The 25,387-nt window shown below is 40.3% G+C and overlaps 1 protein-coding gene across 10 annotated transcripts in view; it reads right to left on the bottom strand.

Annotated features, from left to right (window-relative positions):
• DMD (dystrophin) overlaps window positions 1–25,387 on the bottom strand; it is a 1,009,769-nt gene that overhangs the window by 773,767 nt on the left and 210,615 nt on the right. For all 10 annotated transcript variants that reach the window (XM_081858834.1, XM_081858841.1, XM_081858836.1 and 7 more), the window contains exon 2: window positions 6,479–6,540. In XM_081858834.1, the coding sequence (XP_081714960.1) occupies window positions 6,479–6,540 (62 nt within the window). The remainder of the gene's footprint in view (window positions 1–6,478; window positions 6,541–25,387) is intronic.

The following is a 25,387-nucleotide window of genomic DNA, read 5'->3' as shown; positions in this document are numbered from 1 at the left end:
GAATCATGTTGACGATGAGACTCGAGCATATATTTTTCCATCAAGCCTCCTGTTCAACAATATCAGAAAAACAGTTGGACAGCTTTTCCTGGAATTGGGGAACATGCATCTGAATCACTTAAATTTTCTAGATTTTCTCCCCCTCAGCCATCATCCATCAAACATGACAGTACGTGTGGCTTGGCAACAACTTTATGTTCAATGGGAGTCTTTTTTTCTGAATGCTGTTTTCTAGCTCATCTGCCACCTCTAGCTTTAAATTTCAAATATTTGACACTTTCTTCTTTACTAATTCCAGTGCCATGAAACTAAACAGGATGGCATGTCTAATGTGACTGCAGAGTATTAGTCACAATGGTTAATACAATTTAGAAAATCCGGTTATAGCTTTTCTTTTCAAGCAGAATTTTCTTCCCACTATTATATCTATATCTTCTACTGTCTATTTACTTCATTATCACTACAGATTTCTAATTATTCCCTAATGCCCTGGTTGAAAATAAATTGGGATTTTACATTGTTAAAAACTGCAACTTCATACCAATTTTAGTCTTGGGGTGTGTGTGTGTGTGTGTGTGTGTGTGTGTGTGTGAGAGAGAGAGAGAGAGAGAGAGAGAGAGAGAGAGAGAGAGAGCATGCTAAGTAAAAGTATGCAACCAGCTTGGAAAGCGACTAAAAATAAATTTATTCCTATTCTTTGCAAATGAATGTGCTTACTATTTGATAATTCTGTGAGTCAGGAACCATGCACAGAGCAATCCTATACATGTCTACTCAATGTTCCATTCAATTCTATGATGTTTACTCTTGTGTTCAGTGGGTATAGTATTGCAGCCTAAATCCTGCAATGTAGTTTCACATAAGATCGGCATAAATAATTACATAAAGTGTCCTTCTCTTAACCACATTTCCTTCTACATTCTTCTCACTTTTTAAGTTTGCATGCGATTTTCTTAGGAGGATATAAAATAAGGAGTCACCTCACCCAGCTAGGCATGGCCTTGATCAAATTACATGTGAACTTACACTTGAACATGCATCACTACGGAGTCATGATATTTCAGGATCTTGTGCCCAGAGTTATAGCATACCACAGGGATGTTATACTGCACTTTAATTACTAAGAGGGATTGGTAACAGATCACCAAGTCCCAATCTGACTGAAATATAACTTTGTTTATTGTCACAAGGCACCAGAATAGTATTGGGAAAGCAAAATGTGCAGTTCTATCAAATGATTTTATATTCCTCTTTCTCTTAAGCTTCCCAGGATTCAGTCCATACCATTCAGCACAGTCCCCTGACCATTCAGAAAGGCTTTTGGGGAGAAGGCTGGCCTTTTTTGTCCTATGTATGCCATTGGAAGACATACCGGTATTTTATCTGGATCCAACTGCAGTTGTTTCACATATCTTCTAAAGAATTCATGGTATTGGCAGAATACATAGGGAAATCTTTCAAATGGTGAGCCAATTTAATTATGGATGGACAGACACACTGAGTCAAATTACCAAGTTGCCACTTTTTGTGGCTTCATCTACATGCCTACTCACAGTTATGCTGCCCTTTTAAGCATATCATCAAGGATCCACAATACATACTCTCACATGCCGTGGGTGGTAAGCCTTTCCTTGCTTATAGACAACCTCCTAACAAAGACAGCTATTCATCGTCAACAGATCACATAACAGAGACACTGCAACAGGCATCAGGCCCTGCAAGAAAGCTGCTCTGCCCAAATCAATTCATACAACAATATTACAGGACCTAATAAATTTGGCAACTACATCAGGGATGTCCCATTCACATACTATCACCAGCCAGCAATGCCTTTCTGTATTCTGCATAGGACAAACAGGCCAATCTCTACCCCAAATAATAAACGGACACAAATTTCATATCAGAAAGGGCAATATTCAGACAGCAGTGGGAGTACATTTCAACCTCTCAGAGCACAGTGTCACTGACTGTCATTTAAATAGCCATTTCTGGGGGGAAAACACAGAACTTCAAAGGGAGATTTATCACATGAAATGGTGGGATTACAATTTATCAAGAAATTCGGTTCTATCACCTGTAGCTACAACAAAGATAAAGGGCTTTCATCCCACTATTATTAATTTGTATTCATTTCTATACCACAAGCTCATGTAAAATACATATCTACAGGATGTACAGAATCTCAGTCCAAAGCAAAACAACATAACATAATAGATAAAATCAAGCAGAATATCTTAAAGGAAAAGAAATGCAGAAATGCAAAATACACATCATCTGTTAATTAGCTAGGATGTTTCTGTGACCATGAATACTGCTTTTTATATAATTTATTTTAAAATTATTTCTGACAACCCAAAAGAACAGTAGCAGGTTATTTATTATATCATACCATTTACTAAACAAAAAGTAGCATGCTGATATAAATCACAACATCCATATTTCCTGAGCTGGCATGAATAATGAGTGCTGGGCAGTACTGTTTTTTCAATCGACATAGTCCTATCTAGAGTGCATTCCAATTATCCAGTTTTGAGATTACCAATGAATGAATCACTGTAGCCAGGGTACCCTGTACAAGAATGGCCATGGTTAGTGTACCAGCTGCAACTGGTAAACAGTACTTCTAACCACTTATGATATGCACCTGAGAAGCTGGCCGCCCTAGTGTTAGGGAGGGCATTCCATGTATGCAGTCTGCTGAGTTGGCATAACCATGTTCTAACAATCACAACCACAGAACCAGCCTCAGCCGGCTGCACCCACTACACCTTGCCTGAGTCCCAAGACCAGTTACTGTTAGCACATAACCAAATAACAACTCTAAATATGGCTGCAGCCAATCGAAAATGTACCTCGCTTAGGCACATGTTGTGTTTGTAACCAATCAGGACACTGTGTAGTAGAAAATCATATTTTTATGGAGTTCAGGGCTCGGTCTTTTGGAGTGCTCCTGCCGAGCCTCTCTGCTGAAGCTTTGAATAAAACTTTTCAACCCTTCTACCCGTTGTCTTTTACTGGTGCAAAAAGGCAGCATAAAGGACTTGCGTCTGTAACACTTAACTACCTTTGCCTCCAATGACAAAGATGCATTCAAGAGCACCTACAAACAAATCTAGTCTTTCAGAGGAACTGCATTCCCATCCAGGACAGTCAACCTCCCAGATACAAGAATCATCTACCAACGGTGGCTCCATCTTCCTGCTGTTCAAACTCAGTTTATTGCCCCCACAGTGTTCAACATTGCACACAAACAACAGATCGAATCATGCACAGTGACTGTGGACTTATGCATTATGGAGAAATAGAGCTGTGTGTCATCAGTGTACACCAGCCACAATCTCAGCCAGATAAAGCAAGGAGGCTGTGAAACAGCGGAGTTGATATGTAACAGATTTGATAGCCTTTAAGGTGCCACAAGACTCTTTGCTGTTTTTACTAAAGCTCAGTTTTCTGAAACCCAGTTGCTCAATTTTATGATAGTGCCACATTTTCAAATTTACTATCTATTTATTTACTTATTTTTACTTTTATTCTGCTCTATGCTGAAATTCTCAAGACAAGCTGGAAAACCAATATGTTTGGAGAGTGAAATGTTTCTATTGTAACAAAGTCTACCTAACAATGTTTCTACCTACCAAAGTCAGCAGACAATTAAAATTCTCATGTTCAATTTATTGCATCGTAAGTCTTCAAGTCTATTCACTTTCTTTCCTTTGATACACAGCCTAGAGTCTATATCGTCATCTCACAGCCCAATATCGCCACCCTCCCTCAATATTGTGCCTTAGGCCAATGAAAACCTATGCATAAATCACCAACATTTATCCAATGCATTGAATATTTGAAGGCTTTGCATATTCCCAAGATGATATGTATAAATACTCAGCATGGGTAACCTAGTGAAAAAAATGTGATATTAGAAACCATAAGTAATAGGATGCTATTTAGCTGGATCAATACCATGAAACCTTAACTTAGTCTAATTAAATCTCAATTCTCCTGAAAATATCTGCAATGGAAAAGAAAATGTGGCTTGCAATGCTTCAGGTTTTGTTCAAAATGCACCGCTGAAATCTCTGAGAAGCTGTCATGAGCAGCAGTAGTCTGTTAGTACAAGGAGCCAAGGAGCCAAAAGGGAAATTTCATTTCCCCCAGACCTCTGCTGTCAGGATACTGCCATGACAGCAGCATCAATCAATTTGAAACATCAAATATAGGCCATTCTACAACAGCTACTTTTTACCCATCCTAGCCAGGAGTGCCAACTTGAATAAAATATTGGGGGGGAGGCAGGTAGGCCCCACCCTGCATAATTAATCACATGAAGTAGTGCACGCACACCATCTGAATGAGAATGTCTATCAAGTTTGGGGGGCAGTCCCCTCAAATATTTTATGGGGGGGCGGGGAGATGCCTCAGCCTCTAGGAGTTGGCTCCTAAGATCCTAACTCACCACATAAAGTTAAGTGCACGGGACAACTGCTACCAGAGCCCAGACTAATTTCTCAGTTATGAAAATGCAGTCCTAATACTTCTACATGAAATAATGATTTGTTTTTATTAAATCCTGAGCCTTCAATTAAATGCTGGTGCATTCTGCAGGTGAGCTTTCAAAGCCTCTTTCTAAAACCTTTAAAAAGTCCCTTTAAAAGCAGTACTACTTTTACAAGCTCAAGAAATGTCAAAAATATGATTCTTAATTGTTTTGTAAAATTTGTTTTGCAAAATTCTCAACTCAGCTGTAATCTACCTTTCACATAGCATTTTCATTATTGCTGGAACGGAGAAGTCACTATGAACCATGTATGAGTCTTGTTTTCTCTAGGGACAAATATAATGACTTCAAAATCAAAAAGTTTCTTACAGTCTGTACATAGCTTTCTTTCACTGCAAATAATTCAGTCATCCACTATTTTACTCTTCATTAATAGACACTCTATTTTTCTATGATCACAGTGACATCATATATTTTAACATCTGTTTACAATAAAAGCAGACCCTTTAAGCCAATCTTACTAAGAAACACTTCTGAAACAATGTCTGACTCAATTCTGCAATCAAGGCTATTCATTTAAAAAATAATATTCATGCATACTCTTCTGTAAACAAAGATGTCAATAATGACAAATTGTTGACCATCCCATCACAAGCCTGTTCACACATCAGCACTGCTAAATTATCATCTTCAGTACGAGCTATTACTATAAAAAAGGAAAAAGCAAAGCCATTTCAGTGAAAAACCATGCACTACCATCAAATCCCAATGGCGATAAATTCCTAGTCAAAGAACCACTGAGCCTTGGGTGCTGATCGGAAGGTCAGCGGTTCAAATCTCTGTGACGGGGTGAGCGCCCTTTGCTCGGTCCTGCCAACCTAGCAGTTCGAAAGCACATCAAAGTGCAAGTAGATAAATAGGTACCGCTCCAGCGGGAAGGTAAACGGTGTTTCTGTGCACTGCTCTGGTTGTGCCAGAAGCAGCTTAGTCATGCTGGCCACATGACCCAGAAGCTGTACGCCGGCTCCCTCGGCCAATAAAGCAAGATGAGTGCCGCAACCCCAGAGTCGTTTGTGACTGGACTTAACTGTCAGGGGTCCTTTACCTTTACCTTTTTACCATCAAATCCCAATGGCGATAAATTTTGACTGATGGTCAAAAATGGAAATCAAACACTTTTGGATAGCAGTCCTACAAAATGTATGTAACATAACTAAACAGATATTGGAACCCACACCAGAATTGGCCCTATTAAATATCTTCCAAGACAATAATGCTCACTTGCACCATAAAGAGCTTATAACCACAGAAACGTCATACTTAGACCCTGGAGAGACTTGTCTGGAGTAAGCATGGACCATTGGTACCAAATTGTATGGAATACGGTCTTATTAGAAAAGTTAACTGAAAAACTAAAACTGACATGAGGACAAAAGAAAGAGGACACCTTCACCCCGGCATGGCTCCCTTTTATTACACACACAGCTCAAACTGACAATGATAGCAGGGATCTACTACCAGCATTCAGATCAATACGGCTAACTTGACCCAATATTCCATACCCCCTTTCCGCAAGCACAAACAAATCTCACTACGGTTATTCAAAGGCAATTAAAGGCAAACAAGCATACCCTGCCCCCCAATTTTCTCTCATCTCTTATATAAACCAACAAATATACAGAAAGAGAACCTACACAATTGACACCGACATGAAAACCCCACATACATACCAAGTTGAGAAAACAAGATAGTGTGTAAGTTTACCACTCACCCTCTACCCTCTTCCCCTACCTATGGAATCTTATTGTCTTACATTGTACATTGAACGTGACCAAAATACTTTATAATCTCATAAAAAAAGAGAGAGCTATTGCATGTTCTTTATAGCTAATGAAAATCTTTAATATTTTTTCTTTTTTTAAAGTTACCCTTAAAATGAACACATACATTTGATTCTGAATGCAAAAGGGGAGATTTTCTTACCTTAGCAAACTGTGCATTTACCCATTTTGTGAATGTTTTCTTTTGAACATCTTCCCTTTCATCTGTAAAAAAGAAAATACAGTTCTGTTAACGTTGCTGACTAAAGGGTTAGCTTGTCTTTGGCTAGTGACAAATGTTATTTATGATAAACAGGGCACAAGGACACAAACTGTTTTATAGTCTAATTCAAAAGTGTGGGATAGTTAATATAGTTATTATCTAATGCAATGGACAAAACAATTGTGTTGCAGATAAACCATTTCATCTACATTCAGTTTGAAAGCAGCAGGCTTTCCAGTGCAGGCTGAGTCTTGCCACAGAAACAATAGCATGTTTTTGTTTCATTTTAGGTGGTGTGTGTCTTTTGAGTGCTTGAAAGGTCGAGTGCACATATATCTCCCACTCTCTGCAAAAACTCAGGCTTAGCTAATAAAAATAAAACCACCCCCTAACCTCTTGGTGAGGGCAGGCATAGAGAAGGGCTCAGAGGACAAGTACACAGTCCAGGTGAGGTCATATTGGGAGAGGCAGTCCTTAAGGGCAGGATTTCTACATGTTGCGTGCTGAGGTCCCCAAAACACCCCCACCCCAATAACTCACACATCACACATAATTTTTGTTTAAGATTTTTGGCATAATTTTGGCCACAACTTTATTAAAAGTTAGCTGTGGGAGGAGCTTATCACAGCTTGCAGGGCAGCGGCGCACGCCTAGCGGTGCACGCAGTTTAATCCATCTTTTAGATTTAGGGGAGCTAGTCTCAAACGTTTGTTGGGGGAGACCTAGGTTTTTTGGGGGGGAGTTATTTGTCCTGTCTTCATGCTTTTTATGATGGAGGACCGCTGTAGTCACCCCCAACAACACGTTCTCAAAATGGAGGGTGAGGGAACAGCTGCAGTCACCTGCGGTTCCTGCGCAATGTTTGCCATCTTGCCAAAGGTTGCAGGCAGCTTTACCTGCAGCAATTGCATGTTGATTGCCCTCTTAGAAGACAAAGTCCAGCAACTGGAGGAACGTGTAGCTACGCTCCAAAGAATTAGAGAGCTGGAGCTCTTCTTGGAAGCAACAGAGCACACCGTCTCCACCAAGGAGGAGACTGGGGACTCCCCTGAGAAGGAGGCTAGTTCACCAACACAGGAGCCAGTTATATTGAGAAACGTGACTCAAAGAAGTAGGAGGCCCAGGGTTCGCTCTGATTGTTTAGAAATACACAATCGCTTTGAGGTCCTCTCCCCTAGCATGGAAGACGAAGAGCAGACTCCATTTGAGGATCTCTCCCTCACTACAGTCGATCAGGTATATGAAGACAAGCAGCAAAGTCAGTCCTCAGGGAATGTGCAGGCGACCTTGGAATGGACAGCTCACAGAAGAACCCCGACCAGACCTAAGAGGAGGCGTGTAGTGGTGATAGGGGATTCCCTACTGAGGGGAACAGAAGCAGTGATCTGTGGGCCTGACAAGATGTCTCGGGAAGTGTGCTGTCTCCCCAGGGCTAAGATCCAAGATGTAACTGAACGACTGCAAGGAATCATAAAACCCACTGACAAATACCCCTTCCTCTTGGTTCATGTGGGAACCAATGACACTGCAAGCAATATCCTCCAGAAGATCAAAAGAGACTATGAGGCTCTGGGCAGGAAATTGAAGCAATTAAATGCACAAATTGTCATCTCATCTGTCCTCCCAGTTGAACGACGTGGCCCAGGGAGAGAGGGGAAAATAGTGGAAGTGAACAGCTGGCTTCGCAAATGGTGTAAACAGGAATGGTTTGGATTCTTAGATCACGGACTGCAGTTTCTTGAAGATGGACTTCTGGCAAGCGATGGGCTGCACCTCACAACAGTTGGGAGGAATGTTTTTGCCAAAAATCTCAGAAACCTCATCAGGAGGGCTTTAAACTGACTAATGTGGGGGAGGGAGACAGTGCTCCTGAAGGTAGGAGTCTATCAATTGATGAAGATGATCATCCAAATGTCATAGACCAAATGGAGCAAACAGCACACAGACCTAGTGGTGGGAGGAAAAAATCCTTAAATAAGAGACACGGGGGGATGATTAATGGACTTCAGTGTCTGTACACTAATGCGCAAAGCATGGGAAATAAACAAGATGAGCTTGAGCTCTTGGTACAGCAAACTAAATATGACATAATAGGCATCACTGAAACCTGGTGGGATAAGTCCCACAATTGGAATATAATAATGGAGGGATACAATCTATTTCAGAGAAACAGACCAGACAAGAAAGGAGGAGGAGTGGCGTTATATGTCAGGGATGTGTATACCTGTGAAGAGATCCAAGATTTAGAACCTCAAAGCCAAAGTGAGAGCATTTGGGTCAAAATTAAGGGAGAGAAGAATAACAGGGACCTCATTGTGGGAGTTTACTATAGATCCCCAAGCCAAACGGAGGACATAGATGATGCCTTCCTGGAACAGATGGCCAAGCATGCAAAAGGAAGGGAGATAGAAGTAATGGGCGACTTCAATTACCCGGATATTTGTTGGATGTCAAACTCAGCCAAGAGCATAAGGTCAAACACATTCCTCACTGGCCTTGCAGACAACTTCATTGTCCAGAAAGTGGGAGAAGCAACAAGAGGAACAGCCATTTTAGATCTGGTCCTAACCAATGTTGATGACCTGGTTAGTGGGGTAGAAGGGGAAGGATCATTAGGCGTGAGTGATCATGCTCTTCTGAAGTTTACTATACAGCGGAAAGGAGCAGCCAAGCATACCAGGACTCAATTTCTTGACTTTAAGAAAGCCGACTTCATAAAACTTAGGGAAGTGCTGGGTGAGATCCCATGGACAGTAATACTAAAAGGAAAGGGAGTTCATGATGGCTGGGAGTTTGTTAAGAGGGAGATAGTAAAGCACAACTTCAAGCAATACCAATGAGACGGAAACATGGAAGGTGCCTAAAGAAGCCAGGGTGGCTATCTAAAGAACTTTTAACTGAGTTAAGATTAAAAAAGGATGTGTACAAAAAATGGAAAAGGGGGGAAACCACCAAAGAGGAATTCAAACAAATAGCCAGCACGTGTAGACACAAAGTCAGAAAAGCTAAAGCACAGAATGAACTCAGGCTTGCTAGAGAGGTTAAAAGCAACAAAAAAGGCTTTTATGGGTATGTTCGTAGCAAAAGGAAGAACAAAGAAACAGTGGGGTCACTCAGAGGAGAAGATGGTGAAATGCAAACAGGGGACACAGAAAGGGCTGAACTCCTCAATGCCTTCTTTGCCTCAGTCTTCTCCGATAAAGAAAACAATGCCCGACCTGAAGAATTTGGAGCAAATGATTCACCAGAGGAAACACAGCCCAGAATAACTAAGGAGATAGTACAAGAATACTTGGCTAGTTTAGATGTATTCAAGTCTCCAGGGCCAGATGAACTGCATCCAAGAGTATTAAAAGAACTGGCAGATGTGATCTCAGAACCACTGGCAGTCATCTTTGAGAATTCCTGGAGAACAGGCGAAGTCCCGGCAGACTGGAGGAGGGCAAATGTTGTCCCTATTTTCAAAAAGGGGAAAAGAGAGGACCCAAATAATTACTGCCCAGTCAGTCTGACATCAATACCAGGGAAGATTCTGGAGCAGATCATTAAGCAAACAGTCTGTGAGCACCTAGAAAGGAATGCTGTGATTACCAATAGTCAGCATGGATTTCTGAAAAATAAGTCATGTCAGACTAACCTGATCTCGTCTTTTGACAGAATTACAAGCCTGGTAGATGAAGGGAACGCAGTGGATGTAGCCTACCTTGATTTCAGCAAGGCATTTGACAAGCTGCCCCATGATATTCTTGTAAAGAAGCTGGTAAAATGCGGTCTTGACTATGCTACCACTCAGTGGATTTGTAACTGGCTGACTGACCGAACCCAAAGGGTGCTCATCAATGGTCCCTCTTCATCCTGGAGAAGAGTGACTAGTGGGGTGCCACAGGGTTCTGTCTTGGGCCCGGTCTTATTCAACATCTTTATCAACGACTTGGATGATGGATTCAAGGGCATCCTGATCAAATTTGCAGATGACACCAAACTGGGAGGGGTGGCTAACACCCCAGAGGACAGGATCACACTTCAAAACAACCTTGACAGATTAGAGAACTGGGCCAAAACAAACAAGATGAATTTTAACAGGGAGAAATGTAAAGTATTGCACTTGGGCAAAAAAAATGAGAGTCACAAATACAAGATGGGTGACACCTGGCTTGAGAGCAGTACATGTGAAAAGGATCTAGGAGTCTTGGTTGACCACAAACTTGACATGAGCCAACAGTGTGACACGGCAGCTAAAAAAGCCAATGCAATTCTGGGCTGCATCAATAGGAGTATAGCATCTTGATCAAGGGAAGTAATAGTGCCACTGTATTCTGCTCTGGTCAGACCTCACCTGGAGTACTGTGTCCAATTCTGGGCACCACAGTTCAAGAAGGACACTGACAAACTGGAACGTGTCCAGAGGAGGGCAACCCAAATGGTCAAAGGCCTGGAAACGATGCCTTATGAGGAACGGCTAAGGGACCTGGGCATGTTTAGCCTGGAGAAGAGGAGGTTAAGGGGTGATATGATAGCCATGTTCAAATATATAAAAGGATGTCACATAGAGGAGGGAGAAAGGTTGTTTTCTGCTGCTCCGGAGAAGCAGACACGGAGCAATGGCTCCAAACTACAAGAAAGAAGATTCCACCTAAACATTAGGAAGAACTTCCTGACAGTAAGAGCTGTTCGACAGTGGAATTTGCTGCCAAGGAGTGTGGTGGAGTCTCCTTCTTTGGAGGTCTTTAAGCAGAGGCTTGACAACCATATGTCAGGAGTGCTCTGATGGTGTTTCCTGCTTGGCAGGGGGTTGGACTCGATGGCCCTTGTGGTCTCTTCCAACTCTATGATTCTATGATTCTATGACTGACTCCCGGATTCCAGCGAGAGCCAGTGTGGAGGAACAAGATCAGGGATAACTGGAGCTGCGACACAGACCCTCAGCTTCTCCCCGCATGCTCCCAGGAGCTTACGCGGCCCGCTCCCGATTCCAGGGATTTGGATGAGAGGATGGTAAGCCCCTGAATTCCTTTAATGGAATTCCCATGCAGCAGCAGCCATACCCCTCCACCAACCAATTTAACCAATACCTAACCGCCAACCTTACAAGTTGTGACGATTTGCTACGCAGTAGGCAAAAACCAATTGGCACACACTAATCAGCCAAAAGGAAAAATTCCTACCAGGCCCCCGCACCAATGCGAACGACCCCATGACAGGCATAGCAAGGTCAAAGCACAAGCCCAATCAAGGGAGGGCGGGCAGGTGATCTGGTGCCCACAGTGAAAGAGAAAGGAACATGCTGTGAGCCTTGTTTAAATAACCTCTGTTCCCACCCCTAAATTGGCAACATCAAATTTACCCCAGTAAAACCAACCATCAATCTGATCCAAGCCCCTTCAATCTATCCTGCCTGGCAACCATGGGGTGCTTTGCCCAGCCCCATCCGCAACACGTGCTCTCCTTTAATGAGAACACGCTTTGCTGGACAAGAACTCCCATAATCCCTGACCATTGCCCATGTTGGCTGGGGTGGATGTAGAAATTCTTTTTGACATTTGTGTTGCTTTCATAGAAAATCAAACAGGGATATTAAATAATACAAGTGGAACATGCAACAAAATGTTGCAATGCAGGGTGCTTCCTGCTTGGGATTCCAGTTGCTGTTCTACCTCATCTCTTGGCGGTTTTCCATTTTCAACATACAGCCCAGTGTTCCAGACACACTAAACATATTAGACTGTCATTGGGCTATTTGAGTGGCACCCCTAAACTTTACATACTTCTGCAAATATCCAAAGCACAAATCTGTTGATATCTCTCTCCTCTGTATGTGTGGCACCATTTCACTTATATAAAGAAATGGCAGACAATAAAGATTACTAATAACATATGATTTGTATCTCATACTCTAAGACAACAGTACCCTTTTGTCTAATTGAGCATTTCTTTGGATCTCTGTAAAATGGCTGGCTTAAAATGTCAACAGAGGTTTTTCTTTTCTTATTTCAGCAATTCAAGCTATTCAGTTTTAGACTACAATCAAGACAATCTTTTTAAAACCTCTTGGAGTTTTTTAAAATTAAACATTACATCAAAAAAACAGCATTTTTGCAGGTCACAGTTCATAGAGAATTTTCTTTAGGAGAGAAATGATAGCATCAAACTAATGGAAGCAATCACAGAGGAAAGGGACGATTCCGAGAGTTAATCAGTGGATGCAGAGTAACAGATGCACAAGTGGCCAAAGATAAGGATGCTTAGTAATATGCAATCAGCCTTCAGTAGATCAAAAATTAATGATGAGTGGTTACCAAAAATTTCCACAGATACGTGATATTTCACATTTGCGACCTTCAACTTCATTGTGAAATCTTTGTATTTTCCACACTTTTGGAAAATACTCCAGGATTCTCTCTTGAATAGACTAGTGTGAGTCTTCCATTGAACCTGAAGGAAAACCAAACAGCTTACAGGTCACTCTAAAAACAAAGCAAGAAAGCTTTGAAACCTACTATGATGGATTGAACTATGATCAGGCGCACCAACTCTATTTGGCTGTGGCCCCCGCAATGTCCGCTCAGGCCCCACAATCTTGAGGGGGCAGAGAAGGCCTAGCACTATGTTACCCCATGCTGTGCAGAGTTGAGAGACACAAACGGACCAGTGCGGCCTGCTGTGTGAATATCACAGCGGGAGGAGGCCTGACCAGCCTCTCCTGATGCAACAGTTGTCACACATACAACGCATGCCAATGCGCAACACACTTGACATCATGCGTGCGCAAACAATGCTTGCACGATGTCATCCCCCCCAAAATGTCAGGTGCAACACAGCACCTGCGACTATGATGAAGCAACAGGGAATATGATGGTCTCATTCTCCTTCTATCTTAGTCTTTTTTTAAAAAAAATGTAATTTTATTAAAGATTTTATTGGTTTACAAAAGTATGTGCAATGTCTCTTTTTTCAAGTAATATTTTTACAGATCAGTTTTGTTGAGATATTAGGAAGAAAAGGGGGAAAGAGGTGGAAGGGGGAAAGGTGAGTGGAGGTGGGATCGGGTGGCGAAGTTTCTATTTTATTTAATATATGTGGGGTTTTGTGTCAGTGTTGCTTGTGCAGGTTCTCTGCTATTCACTTGTGTTCCTTTGGTGGTGAGAGAGGTTGGGGTTGGCCTAGGGTATGGTTGTTTGTTTGTGATTGGCTGTGGTGATCTTTGTTTTCATGTGTGAGTGGGGTGGGTGGGTGTTTTGGATCAGGTTAGCCATATTGATTTGTATGCTGTTGGATTTTTGCCATTGTCTTGGTGGGCTGTGTGTGTGATAAAGGAGAGCCATACCGTGGTGAAGTTAGCTAGTCATGTTATGTCATATACGGTAAGTGTCAAACAAACCTATCATGAAATTCCTTATTTTGATGGATTTATTTTCAATGCAGTGCTTGTGGCCCTCCAGATTTAGGTGATTACTGAGGCTCTGTATTAGATCTAGGGGCATCACAGTCCTAGGATATTAAAGAAATGAGTAAAGGTAAAGGGACCCCTGACCATTAGGTCCAGTCGTGGCCGACTCTGGGGTTGCGGCGCTCATTTCGCTTTACTGGCTGAGGGAGCAGGAGTAAGCTTCCGGGTCATGTGGCCAGCATGACTAAGCCGCTTCTGGCGAACCAGAGCAGCGCACGGAAACGCCGTTTACCTTCCCGCCGGAGTGGTACCTATTTATCTACTTTCACTTTGACGTGCTTTCGAACTGCTATGTTTGCAGGAGGAAGAAATGAGTAGCTTTCTGTAATATGCATGGCTAACAGAGTGACTCCTCTCCAAGTTTTACCCCAACCCTCAGGACAGACTAAGGCAGCATGTTGAGCAGGGTGGGGAGACGAAAGAGGAGAAATTCTTCTGCAGACTGATTGCCCTTAACACTACTTTGAATAGAACCCAAAGAACTACAATAGTCCAATCTTGACATTACCAGGGTATTGATATCTGTCTAGTGAAGGTCACAGCTGTTGCATCAACCTAAGCTGGCACTGTTCTCTGGAAAAAACTGAAGGGATCTTTTTAGTACAAAGAAGAACTTTAAAAGAAAACCAAAGTATAGATCTTATATTCTTCTTTGGGTACTTAGTAACCTTTTACAGCTATCATGCACTTAATTTATGCTCATTATGCTGATTTTTGAGTGAATGAAGTTTCATGATGGGTACACTTAAGACTTCAATAATATGTAAAAACCCAAGATCTTTCATTCCTTTTTTGGAAGAGTTAAGCACACAAAGAAATGGCAGCTGAAACCTGAAGAAAATAAGACCTTATTTCATGCTACACTATCTTATTAGAAAAAGCTTGGCAACAGCACTAACAATGTCAGTGCCATGACAGTACCAATTGTTCCAGTACAGTTTCTTGGTGGAAAAGACTGCATTGCAATATTAGCTGTGCTGTTCACGTATTAGTCAAATTATTAAATAAAGTCAACAAAAAGGACATAGGTTATTCTGTCTAACATTTTTTCCACTGTCATCAAACTCAACAAAAGATGCATTTTCAAATGAAATATTATTTGCAATACTATATCCAAATTATGTTCTATCTTTAAAAAATCCCCTGTACTGAATATTTGCTACAAGAATGTAAAAGAAGTCCTCAAAAATAAGTGAAGAGTGAAAGAAAATTCACAAGTCTATTGATTTTGCTAGCCTTGTCATGTCAAGTAATTGTACATGGAAAACCCATCTTGCAATTTCTTATTTTGATGGATTGATTTTTAATGCAGTGTTCATGGAACTCTCTGTTCAGGTGATTACTGAGGCTCTGTATTAGATATAGTGCCATCTCAGTCCTTGGATTCACATATTAAAGACAGAAATGAGTAGCCTTCTTTTACACTGTGACTCCTCTCCAATTTTCCCCCAAACGCATTCTCTAAGTACAAATTAAATTTATAGTACAGCTAAACCTATTAGTTAAAATTACTTTAAAAGCATATTCTGTGTGTTTTATTTCCTGCTGCTTTTTAAAACATTTACTGTCACCCATCAGCTTACAGCCAGTGTAGTGTAGTACCTAGAGAATTGGACCAAAAACCACAAGATCAGGGTTCAAATCCCCAATTGGTCAGTCACTGCCCTTCAGCCTAACATACAGGGTTCTTGCAGGGATTAAATGGGAAGGGGAAGAACCATGTATGCCACTATGAGCTCCTTAGAGAAAAAGATGGGGTATAAAATGCCCTAAGTGCATAATGAACAATTAATAAAGTCACACACAATTTTAACACTACTCTGAGATTTACTATCAGGAAAACATGTCCAGGGTTACAAATTTAATTTCATAATGTAGAAAGACAACTGATAGGAGTTTATATAGCATCCTGTGTAATATTTCAGCAAAATATTACATAAATTGCATTTTATCATGTCCTATAAGACATGTGGTTTCTTTCAATTACCACCCAATGTGAGTACCTGCAATTTGTTTATAAAAAATAAAAATAATATGTGAGAATCTAACAATAAAAATATTTAATTATACTTGGTAGCAATCTGAGCTAACTGATCAAGCTTCAGGTCTGGTTTGGGTGACAGAAACAGCTTCTGTCACCCTGCTGGATGATTACTCCAGGAGACATTAAGTGGCAGGACCTTGCTGGTTCTCTTGGACCTCTCAGTGGTTTTAAATCACTCAACTCTACCTTTTTGTTTCCCTGTTCTGATTCCAGAGAGGCTGATGAAACCCTGAACAGATGAGGGCAAACAAACTGAAATAAAAACTAAGAAAGACAGAGGTATTGTTGGTTGGTCCAGAAAGGGATTTAGCGCTGATATGTTTCTGACGTTGGACAATGTCAAATGCAACCCCATCTGGAGAAGTATGGCCTTGTCATATTGATACATGTGCTTGCCATACGCAAATTAGTCTACTGTAATGCGCTCGAAGTGGAGTTGCCTTTGAAAATGGTTCAAAACCCAGTTAGTTTTGGCTACCCAAGTCCTGATGGGGCTAAGACAATCAGCATTGGTGGCATCATTTTTACACCAGCAACACTAGTTTGGGTCCAAGCTTTTGACTGGACTACCTGTGTGCTCATATATACCTGCCCAGACATTAAAATCAGCATCAGAGATCCTCCTCAAGTGTTCATCTCCTAGGTCAAGTAAGATGGGTAGCTATGAGGAAATGGGCTTTTGCTGTGGTGTCCCCACAGCTTTGGAATTCTCTCTCTTCTGAGGTATGTCCTATTAGTACACTGCAGGGATTTTGGAAGGCTTTGAAAACATACCACATAATATTAAGCTTCAAAGCGTGATATTGCTTTAGTGGCTTAATTATACTGTTTTATTTTATTTTTACCCATTTGCAATAAATTGACAGCCTATTTACTGTGCACATATTGTGGGGGTTTAAAATGTTCTAAGGCACTTTGAATGGGCTTGGCCAGAAAAGCTTAAAAGTGCTGTTATGTTCGATAAAAATACATTCCAAAGTAAACCTGTTCCTGAATGTGGTGAGGAAACTCTCAGACTCACCCAGCTGATCTTCCATCCCAGATTCCCATTCACCAAATCAGAACCATCTTATGAAACGGCATCAAGGCCATCAATAAATGACAAATAAAATAAAGTGTCTATCTAGGGAATTTTGCTTTGGAATCTTTTCTCACATATCTCATAAAAGTCACTTAAGAGAAAAATTCCTAGGTTAAAATTACTCCTGTAGAAACTGGAAACTTGTAGTCTTTATCACTATGAAAAATGCCAAATTGCATGTATTACATTCAGAAGCTAGTAGAGTACAAAAGAGACCTTTTGACTCTGTTGACAAAATGCAATGATCTCTGAAATGTGGGAATCCATTCACTTAAAAATATATATGAAGTGGTAAATAATTTGATAGTGCAAAATCAATACTAAAAAAATAACAAAGCATCTGCATCAAGACAAGAAGAGTTATATTTGAACCTTAAAATAAAAAAAATTTAGAAGCCCCAAGTTCATAGAAAACTGCATTAAATACTGGACACATGTCAATCTTGAGAAAATCCAATTATTGTGAATATACTAGTAGATAATGGAAGCCAGTGTTTTTCCAGATAACTTGGCTTTCTTTGTTCCTATCTAAAGTAATTAGCACACAGACAATTTTAGTTTGCTTGACTGACTCCCTATTTTCACTGTGTGTGACCCAATTAGTTTTTGCTACTTAATTTGAGCAGCCTCTATGACACGTATCAGTAGAAATGTTATCATTAATGAGGATATAATGCATGTAAATGGTAAAGAAACAAGGCATGTTTTTGCTTTGTACAATACACAAATACCCCATTTCTCACATTCTAGCCTGGCAGGGGATGGTGCTCAGTCTGAATTCTGGACTCAACCTATGGCATATGAGAATTTCTTGTCAATGCAGGTGTCCTGTATTTATGGCAGTCCACCTTGCCATAAAACAGCTACACTATTTGATTGTGGATGTATGCCAATGCCTTGCTCTGTATCTGATCTACTTGAAAACTGCCAGCACATAGACACACTTCTATTTTGCCTTCAATTAGCCCCTGTGAAAACAGAAGTTTCTCTCCTGGGAGTACTACCTCCACTGATAAACTAATCAAGAGCTGTTTGTATCTTTTAAGGTGAGGGTCCTGAGCCATTGTTTGGCACATGGTGAAAACGTTTCAAGTGCCAGAAAAAGGCCATATATAGCTTGAACTTTGGATACCTATTCAATTTTGCACACAACCCACTCCTTTGCTCTCTAAAATTTAAAATATTGTTTGAAATACAGTGGAACCTCGGTTTTCGAATGTAATCCATTCTGGAAGTCTGTTCGACTTCTGGAACATTCATAAACTGAGGATCAAAGGGCTGTCAGCAAGTTCAATGTAAAAAGAGAGAGAAACGTGCCTCAGAAGCCATTCGACTTCTGAGGTGCATTAAAAAATGGAGGCATTCACTTCCAGGTTTTCGGCAGCAGAGACATGCGAAAACCGAGGTTTGACTGTACCAACCATTTGATTTAGAATTTCATCTCTCTATTCATTGCCAGCTTCTTCTAGGGTTTCAGAATCAAGGTGAACACTGCCACACAAGCACCCCTCTTCAAATGCTTCAGATAGCCTTAATCAGTGCTATTTTTCTAGAAAAAGAGGTGTCTGAACTCACCATGAACGCTTCCCTCAGTCTCTTAATGGCGTTTCTGCTGAACAAAAGTCCTGGCCTTAATGAAAATATCCCTTCTCCTACCTTATCTCCCTGCATCTTTTATCCTTGGCCAAAGCAACCATTGAAAAGCAAAGCGCCTAGGTGGAGGGGATGAATTAACATACTTTTGAAATAACAATCAGAAATAACAATCTCATTTTGTCACCCCATCACAATCTGAACATACAGCAAACCCCTCATTAAAAACATGTAGAAAGAAAAGCTATATTAGTTTTCATTTTCAACACCCCTTCAAAGCTCTCACAGTCAACTTAACAGGCATTTAACTTGCATTCATTCTCAGGGGAAAGTCAGAGTGAAAATCAAATTGAGCTTTTCTTTAAGTTTCAGCAAGATGCCTTTGAGCATTTCTCAAAGCATATAAAAATAAAAATAAAATATATTCCACAGGGCAGCAAGGACTCGAAACTAAATATAACCCTGTAACGGACTTCCGGAGGCGGCGCCATCGGCAATGGCGGATTCCCTCTAACTTAGAAGGAGAAAGCCCCACAGAAATCGGGTCCTACTGCTACAGCAAAGCGGGGACCCTCTCGAAAACCGCAGGCGGGTGAAGCCTGCGACCGTGGGACTCGGCGGGCACCTTTTGCGCCCCCCCGATCGGCAAAGGAACCCTGCAAAGGGCTCCGGAGCGGGATGGGGTGTTTGGCGCGGTGCTGAGAGTCAATCACTACTTCTGTGGAGCGAAGCTGCACAGCTGATGCCGGAGAGCGCTGTCCTCTTTCCTGTGACAATTCGACTTTTAAACAACAACCCGTGAGTAGGATAATTGAAAGATCGGGAGATCAAAGGAATCGCTCCTTTGATCAAAAAAACTAAATATAACCCTGTAACATACATAAAATAATGCTGATTTACAAAGAGCTCCAATCAATGAATACAGCCTTAGAACTGAACTGAAGGCCACAGCGTGACTCTAAACCATGTAACATACATAGGAAGGTAATTCTGTCACTCATTTGACAGTACATCTCCCGAATGCTTTGCCTCCCGGTCTCCAGTTTGCGCCTTCTGTTTTTTGCTTTTAAACATTTATTAACCACTTATACATTCACTCTTGCATTTTCAACTGGCTTCCTCTCTTCATTCTTTTTAGTCTGTGAGGTCTGCTTTTTATAAATAAAATAAAATAATAAATATTAGTCATCTCAGACACCATAGTTGTGAACAAGAATCACCTCCACTGATTCAATTTATTTGTAAATAAAAGCTAGGTAACACAACTCATATAACAAAACTACTGCAAAGTGGGGCTGGGTGGTATCACCAGTTAAACATTGCGGTATACTTAAATATCACAATGCCTAAAATAAGGATGAAGCTATTGAAAGCCACTGGCTAGCTTCACGGTTTCCCCCACATTGTGATTTTGAATTAGGCAAGGTTATATTAGTACTCCCACAGGGAAGTCTCATTCCCCATCCCACCCTCCAGCATCCCAAAAAACTTTCATAGTTTCACATACATAACTTGCCAGTGCACCTTCATCTTCAATGTGATATGAGCTATAGTTGGACCACTTCTCTATGGACAATGACACTTGGTGTACATTAACAGAGACATATCTGGAGAGTAAAATGTTCCATATATCATATAAATGGGCAGTATAAGTTGTCATAAAAATGAATGTGTTTCATTTGCAAATTCACACACAAATAACGATTTTATATTCATTTATAAGTTATTAAGTGTGACACAACAGTGATAGGATACCACCAGAGCAGAAGATGAATAGGCATAGAATAAAAATTCAGACCTATTATATGAAATCGAAACATTGGGGAAATTAGCAAGCAGCTTGATATTCTTTACATTCTTATATTTATTACAAAAATAGTTGGTCTTAAGTAATTTACACTGACAAAACTTGAAACAGGTCAAATGTAGCAAATTGCTTAAGAGTTCCTTTATTCTTTAAAAAATGAGGGAACTGAAATAGTAACCAAATGTAAAGTCCCAAAGCAACACTTTCTCTTTCTTATTTTATCATGGATTACCTCAGATTGCACGCCCCCCCTCCTTTTACTGTGCCACTGAAATTTCTTCACAAATTCCATTTTGAAAGACCCAATTTCATCTCATAACAGCTACCTGAGGGCTCATTCACGGAGAAAAGGTGAATCATTTACAGTACCATCTCTTGAAACTACAGTCAGTAATATTTGGGTCATTCTTCAAAGTTCTCATCTACCTGTTCTATGAAATGTTAAATCATTTCCAATTCAAGGCTAACTTGCATGTCCTGTGCATAGCTAAATCGTGTCTCCTTTGCTTTAAATTAGATAAAATTTGTACAATGGAAGATACAATAGAAATTAACAAGGGACTTCAAGCGATTGGTTGTTATCATCATTCAATCAGCTTCTTTGATGCTGCCAAAACCTTCACCATTAACTCTTCCACAAGCCTCTGTCGAACTATTTGAAACAATGAAAAATAATGGAGGAATTGGACAGCTTGATATATCTTGAAGGAATACCGAACAACCAATGAGGTGTTTTTCATTACTTTTCCTTTTATTTTTATTTCTAGAAAAAAGCAACCGTCTGTGAGGGTGGAGAAATAATGTATTAGGACTCATCCTTTGTTGTAATTTTCAATACTAGCCCTTGTATTTTATTCACAAGGTACCTTATAAAATAAAATAAACAATACTGAAATAATCAATGAAACTTCATCAGATCATCAACAACACAGATAATCAGCAATAAAAATAAACAAAAAGCTTGGCACAATAAAAAGACAATTAAAATCTGTTTTAAAATTACTGGGCAAGGGGAAGCAGCATTCATGGACGGGAATTCCAAAGATGTGAAGTCACCACTAAAAAAAACCTGTCTCAGGCATATATGATCCTACCCAGGGCCCCAAATTTGCCTTGGTATCTACTTTTCAGATACCAAGGTGATGATAACGTTGGCAAGAGCCAGAAAATAAATTAGGAGAGGAAGCAGCAGGCAGACGTTAACTGTTAGGTGAGTACTCAGATGTAGGATGGGGTGGTGGGGGAAGCAGCCTGGGGAGAATAGCTTAATCCAGGTTCCACATTGAGGATCCTGCTGAAATTCAAGGGGTCTGCCATCAACCCCTCTGGGGATCCTAGCCCAGCTGTTGCTCTTGTTGTTGTTGCCTATTCACCTGCCCTATTTGAACAGGAGCAAATAGAGGTTCTCTCTCCACTTGCCTCGTGCTGTCCTTTCTGGGCAGCTGTACAGATTGGGCCCAAAAGGGAGAAGTCAAGCGAATGTACCATGGAGACTGGTAAGGAGGAGGTAGGACCAGGCATCCTCAAAACCTGGAGCCAGCAATGTCTTGACCAGACCCTGGGATAGAATATTAAGAGGCCTGCTTCTTGCCAGGTTCTTTTGGAGCGGAAGTGTGATTTCTATAACTTCGGACTTTTGCAACTTTGTATAACACAGTATTGTACAAATAATTGTTGCATTTCTGTAGTTTCTTGATACGGTGATACCTCGGTTTTCGAACAGCTTAGTTCAAGAACAAGTTGGAACCCGAAAGCTACAAAACCGGAAGTAAGTGTTCCAGTTTTCGAACATTTTTTGGAAGCCGAAGGTGCTCCGTTTTGAGTCCCTCTGTGTTTCCTGTTGTGCTGCTAATTTGCGTCCCCCGTTTCCTGTTGTGTTGCTAATTTGTGTTCCACTGTATTTCCTGTCCCACTTCTAATTTGCGTCCCCTCCCATGTAATTCAAGCCTTCCGTTTCTGACTGCAGTATTCTGAGGTGATATTTGGAGCTTATATTTGGTGCTTTTGTTTTTGCTATTTATTTTGCATTTTTTTGTTTTGAGGCTTTTTCAGTTAATTTTTTTTGTGACTGTGTGGATCCCAGTTCAGCTACTGTTTGATTGATTGTGTGACTGCGGAAATGGATAAAAGCCCCCCATCCAAGCAATGACTATCATCAGTGCAGGTAAGAAAAACATTAATTTTAATTTTTATCATCTACAATACTGTTTTATTTATTTTATAGTACAGTATATTGATTATTGCTTTCATTTTATGGATCAGTGGTCTCGTTAGATAGTAAAATTCATGTTAAATTGTTGTTTTAGGGGTTGTTTTTAAAAGTCTGGAACGGATTAATTTGTTTTGCATTACTTTCTATGGGAAAGTGCGCCTTGGTTTTGGAACGCTTTGGTTTTGGAACAGACTTCCGGAACGGATTAAGTTTGAGAACCAAGGTACCACTGTATATCAGTTGGTGTATCCATTGCCAGAATAGTTGAACCTCTTTTATGATCAATTAATCTGAGAGCTAAGTGCCTTAGGACAGGTGTACCACGCAGAGTCCTGGAAGTCCTTAGCAGACAATTAGAAAAATGTTCCTTTGATGGAAAGTAGCTAATGATGATGTTCCCTAAGCACATAGCTAGTAATAAATAACTTCATCTTAATTTGCAGACCACTTCTTGCTTTAAAAAGACAGGGGCAGACATTAATATGTATATTAACTTCTACTCTTATATTCAACAAAGTTCTAATCAGACTTTAATGTAATAACTACATTAAAACTGGAAACTCATCTTGTGAAGCCACCTGAAACTCCTATTGTTGCTCCTGAGACAGAAAATTAAAGACCATTAATAGAAAAAGTAATTAAAAAGTCCAAAGAATCTGGTATCATAGACAGCAGGAAGATAATTTGTTGTCCTAAACATTAAATCTTATTGTTGAGCAATGAACAATTTTGAGTGAGAGATTGAGAGATTGATTTGAATGGAATTGTAAAGTCTTGTCTAGGGGCAACTGGGCAGTTTATATTTCTAGCTAAATGCTCTGAGCTGCTTCCAAGGCATAAAGAAGTGATTTTTAAAGTGGCTGTATCTAATTTCTTGCTGAAACCAACAAGGAAAATTAGATGAAGCCCATTTCAGTTTCCCTTTTGCATTGCTGCAGTTTCTGAATAATGACAAAATGTGCCTTTTAAAAACGCATAAGCCTTTAAGGACTCAAATACGTTGCCATTCTAAAGTACTTCATAATAAACAATTACCAAGAAGACAATGAACATTACCTACTGATCAAGCTAAAATGTAGATGTAATTATACTTGCAATATTTTTTAGTTGCCGTAGTAATGGCAAAGTATTGCAGCACAAACTCTCATAATGAAGCATAACTGCAATTATTTCCTTTCAGAAGGGATGAATAACCTGATAAGAGGCACAGCCTCAAGAAATAAAGAAAAAGATGAGCACAAAGGAAATGCTAACACATTTATGCATCTTTATTAATATAGGGTGTTAATCCTCCAAGTGCTCCTTGTTGTAATTGTGCACTTAATATTAAAACCAACAGGATGACCTGCGTGTTGTTCATGCTCAGAAGCAAACAGCTAAAAAAGCAATTCTGAAGCCTGCTAAACAGCTGCAATACAGGGAGAGCAGCTTATATGTGTGTAGGATTGCAACCTAAGGTTACAATAACATAGGCACCAAATTTGTAGATCTACTTCCTCCTATAGATCACAGATATTGGACTATTATGGGCACCTAGAAATAAGATAGTAAACATGCATTATTATCTCACATTCCCTGCAATCTTGAGATAATATGTCACATCTTAAAATTAAACAAATCTCAAAGTGTGAAAAAGGATGGAATGACCTTAATGGCAAGGACATTGCTAAGTCCTTTAAAAAAAAACTTTAGATACAGGCCTATGACATAACTGTGCATGAAAGTTATGTATGCTAATTTATCTATATAGATGCAAATTTTGACTAACTTTCAGAGGGCAAACTTCCCTAAAAGAAGTAAAATATTTTTAAGGGAGAAAAGGGCATGAGATATGAAACCCCATGGGAAATATTCATGGCTCAGGCCAGCAGAACCACCCCTTAACACTTCTCCTGGCTACTGCATATGGCAAATAATATTATGGACTGTATTGATTTGATATAAACATCATTCCTTGTCCAGTCTCTGCAGTCTATAGTTTTGTTAAGCAGCTTTTAGAATATCCTTTCTAGATTACTTGGCACCTAGACTGTTTTCACTCTTATCTTTCTTCCACTCGTATCCCTTATTTCAGGCACCCCCATACTCAGCCCTCTAGCTGTTTGGGGACTACAACTCCCATCATCCCTAGCTAATAGGACCAGTGGTCAGGGATGATGGGAATTGTAGTCCCAAAACAACTGGAGGGCCAAGTTTGGGGGTGCCTGCCTTATCTCAACAACTTTCCCATATCATAATGGGAATTATATCAGCAACAAAAATCTAGATGCCTCCACATACTTTTCTTAATATTGCAAGAATTCTATATGAGTGGTTTTGATTTAATGAGTGTAAGAACTTCAGATTTCACTTTGCTTTTGCAAACTGCATGCCCCAATACCACAAGTCACACTGCTTTGAAACAGATGGTAGTTTCAAAAGCATTCTGGGCATGGCACTGCATGGCAATCCTGTTCAAAAGGGAGAAAGTCAATGGGTTGGATTCAGAAATAAGTGTGACTGAAGTACTTACTACCTTTTCAAAGTTATTACAATGGGATCCAAGTACAGTACAACTGATCCAAACAAACTATTTACTTACAGTGTTTATTAGACATTCAGTAACTATTGTTCATAGGACACGGGTGGTGCTGTGGGTTAAACCACAGAGCCTAGGATTTGCCGA

This window comes from Podarcis erhardii (genome assembly GCF_964252035.2).
Source record: "Podarcis erhardii genome assembly, chromosome: 4".
Taxonomy (NCBI): Eukaryota; Metazoa; Chordata; class Lepidosauria; order Squamata; family Lacertidae; genus Podarcis; species Podarcis erhardii.
This window is presented reverse-complemented; position numbering and strand designations above follow the sequence as displayed.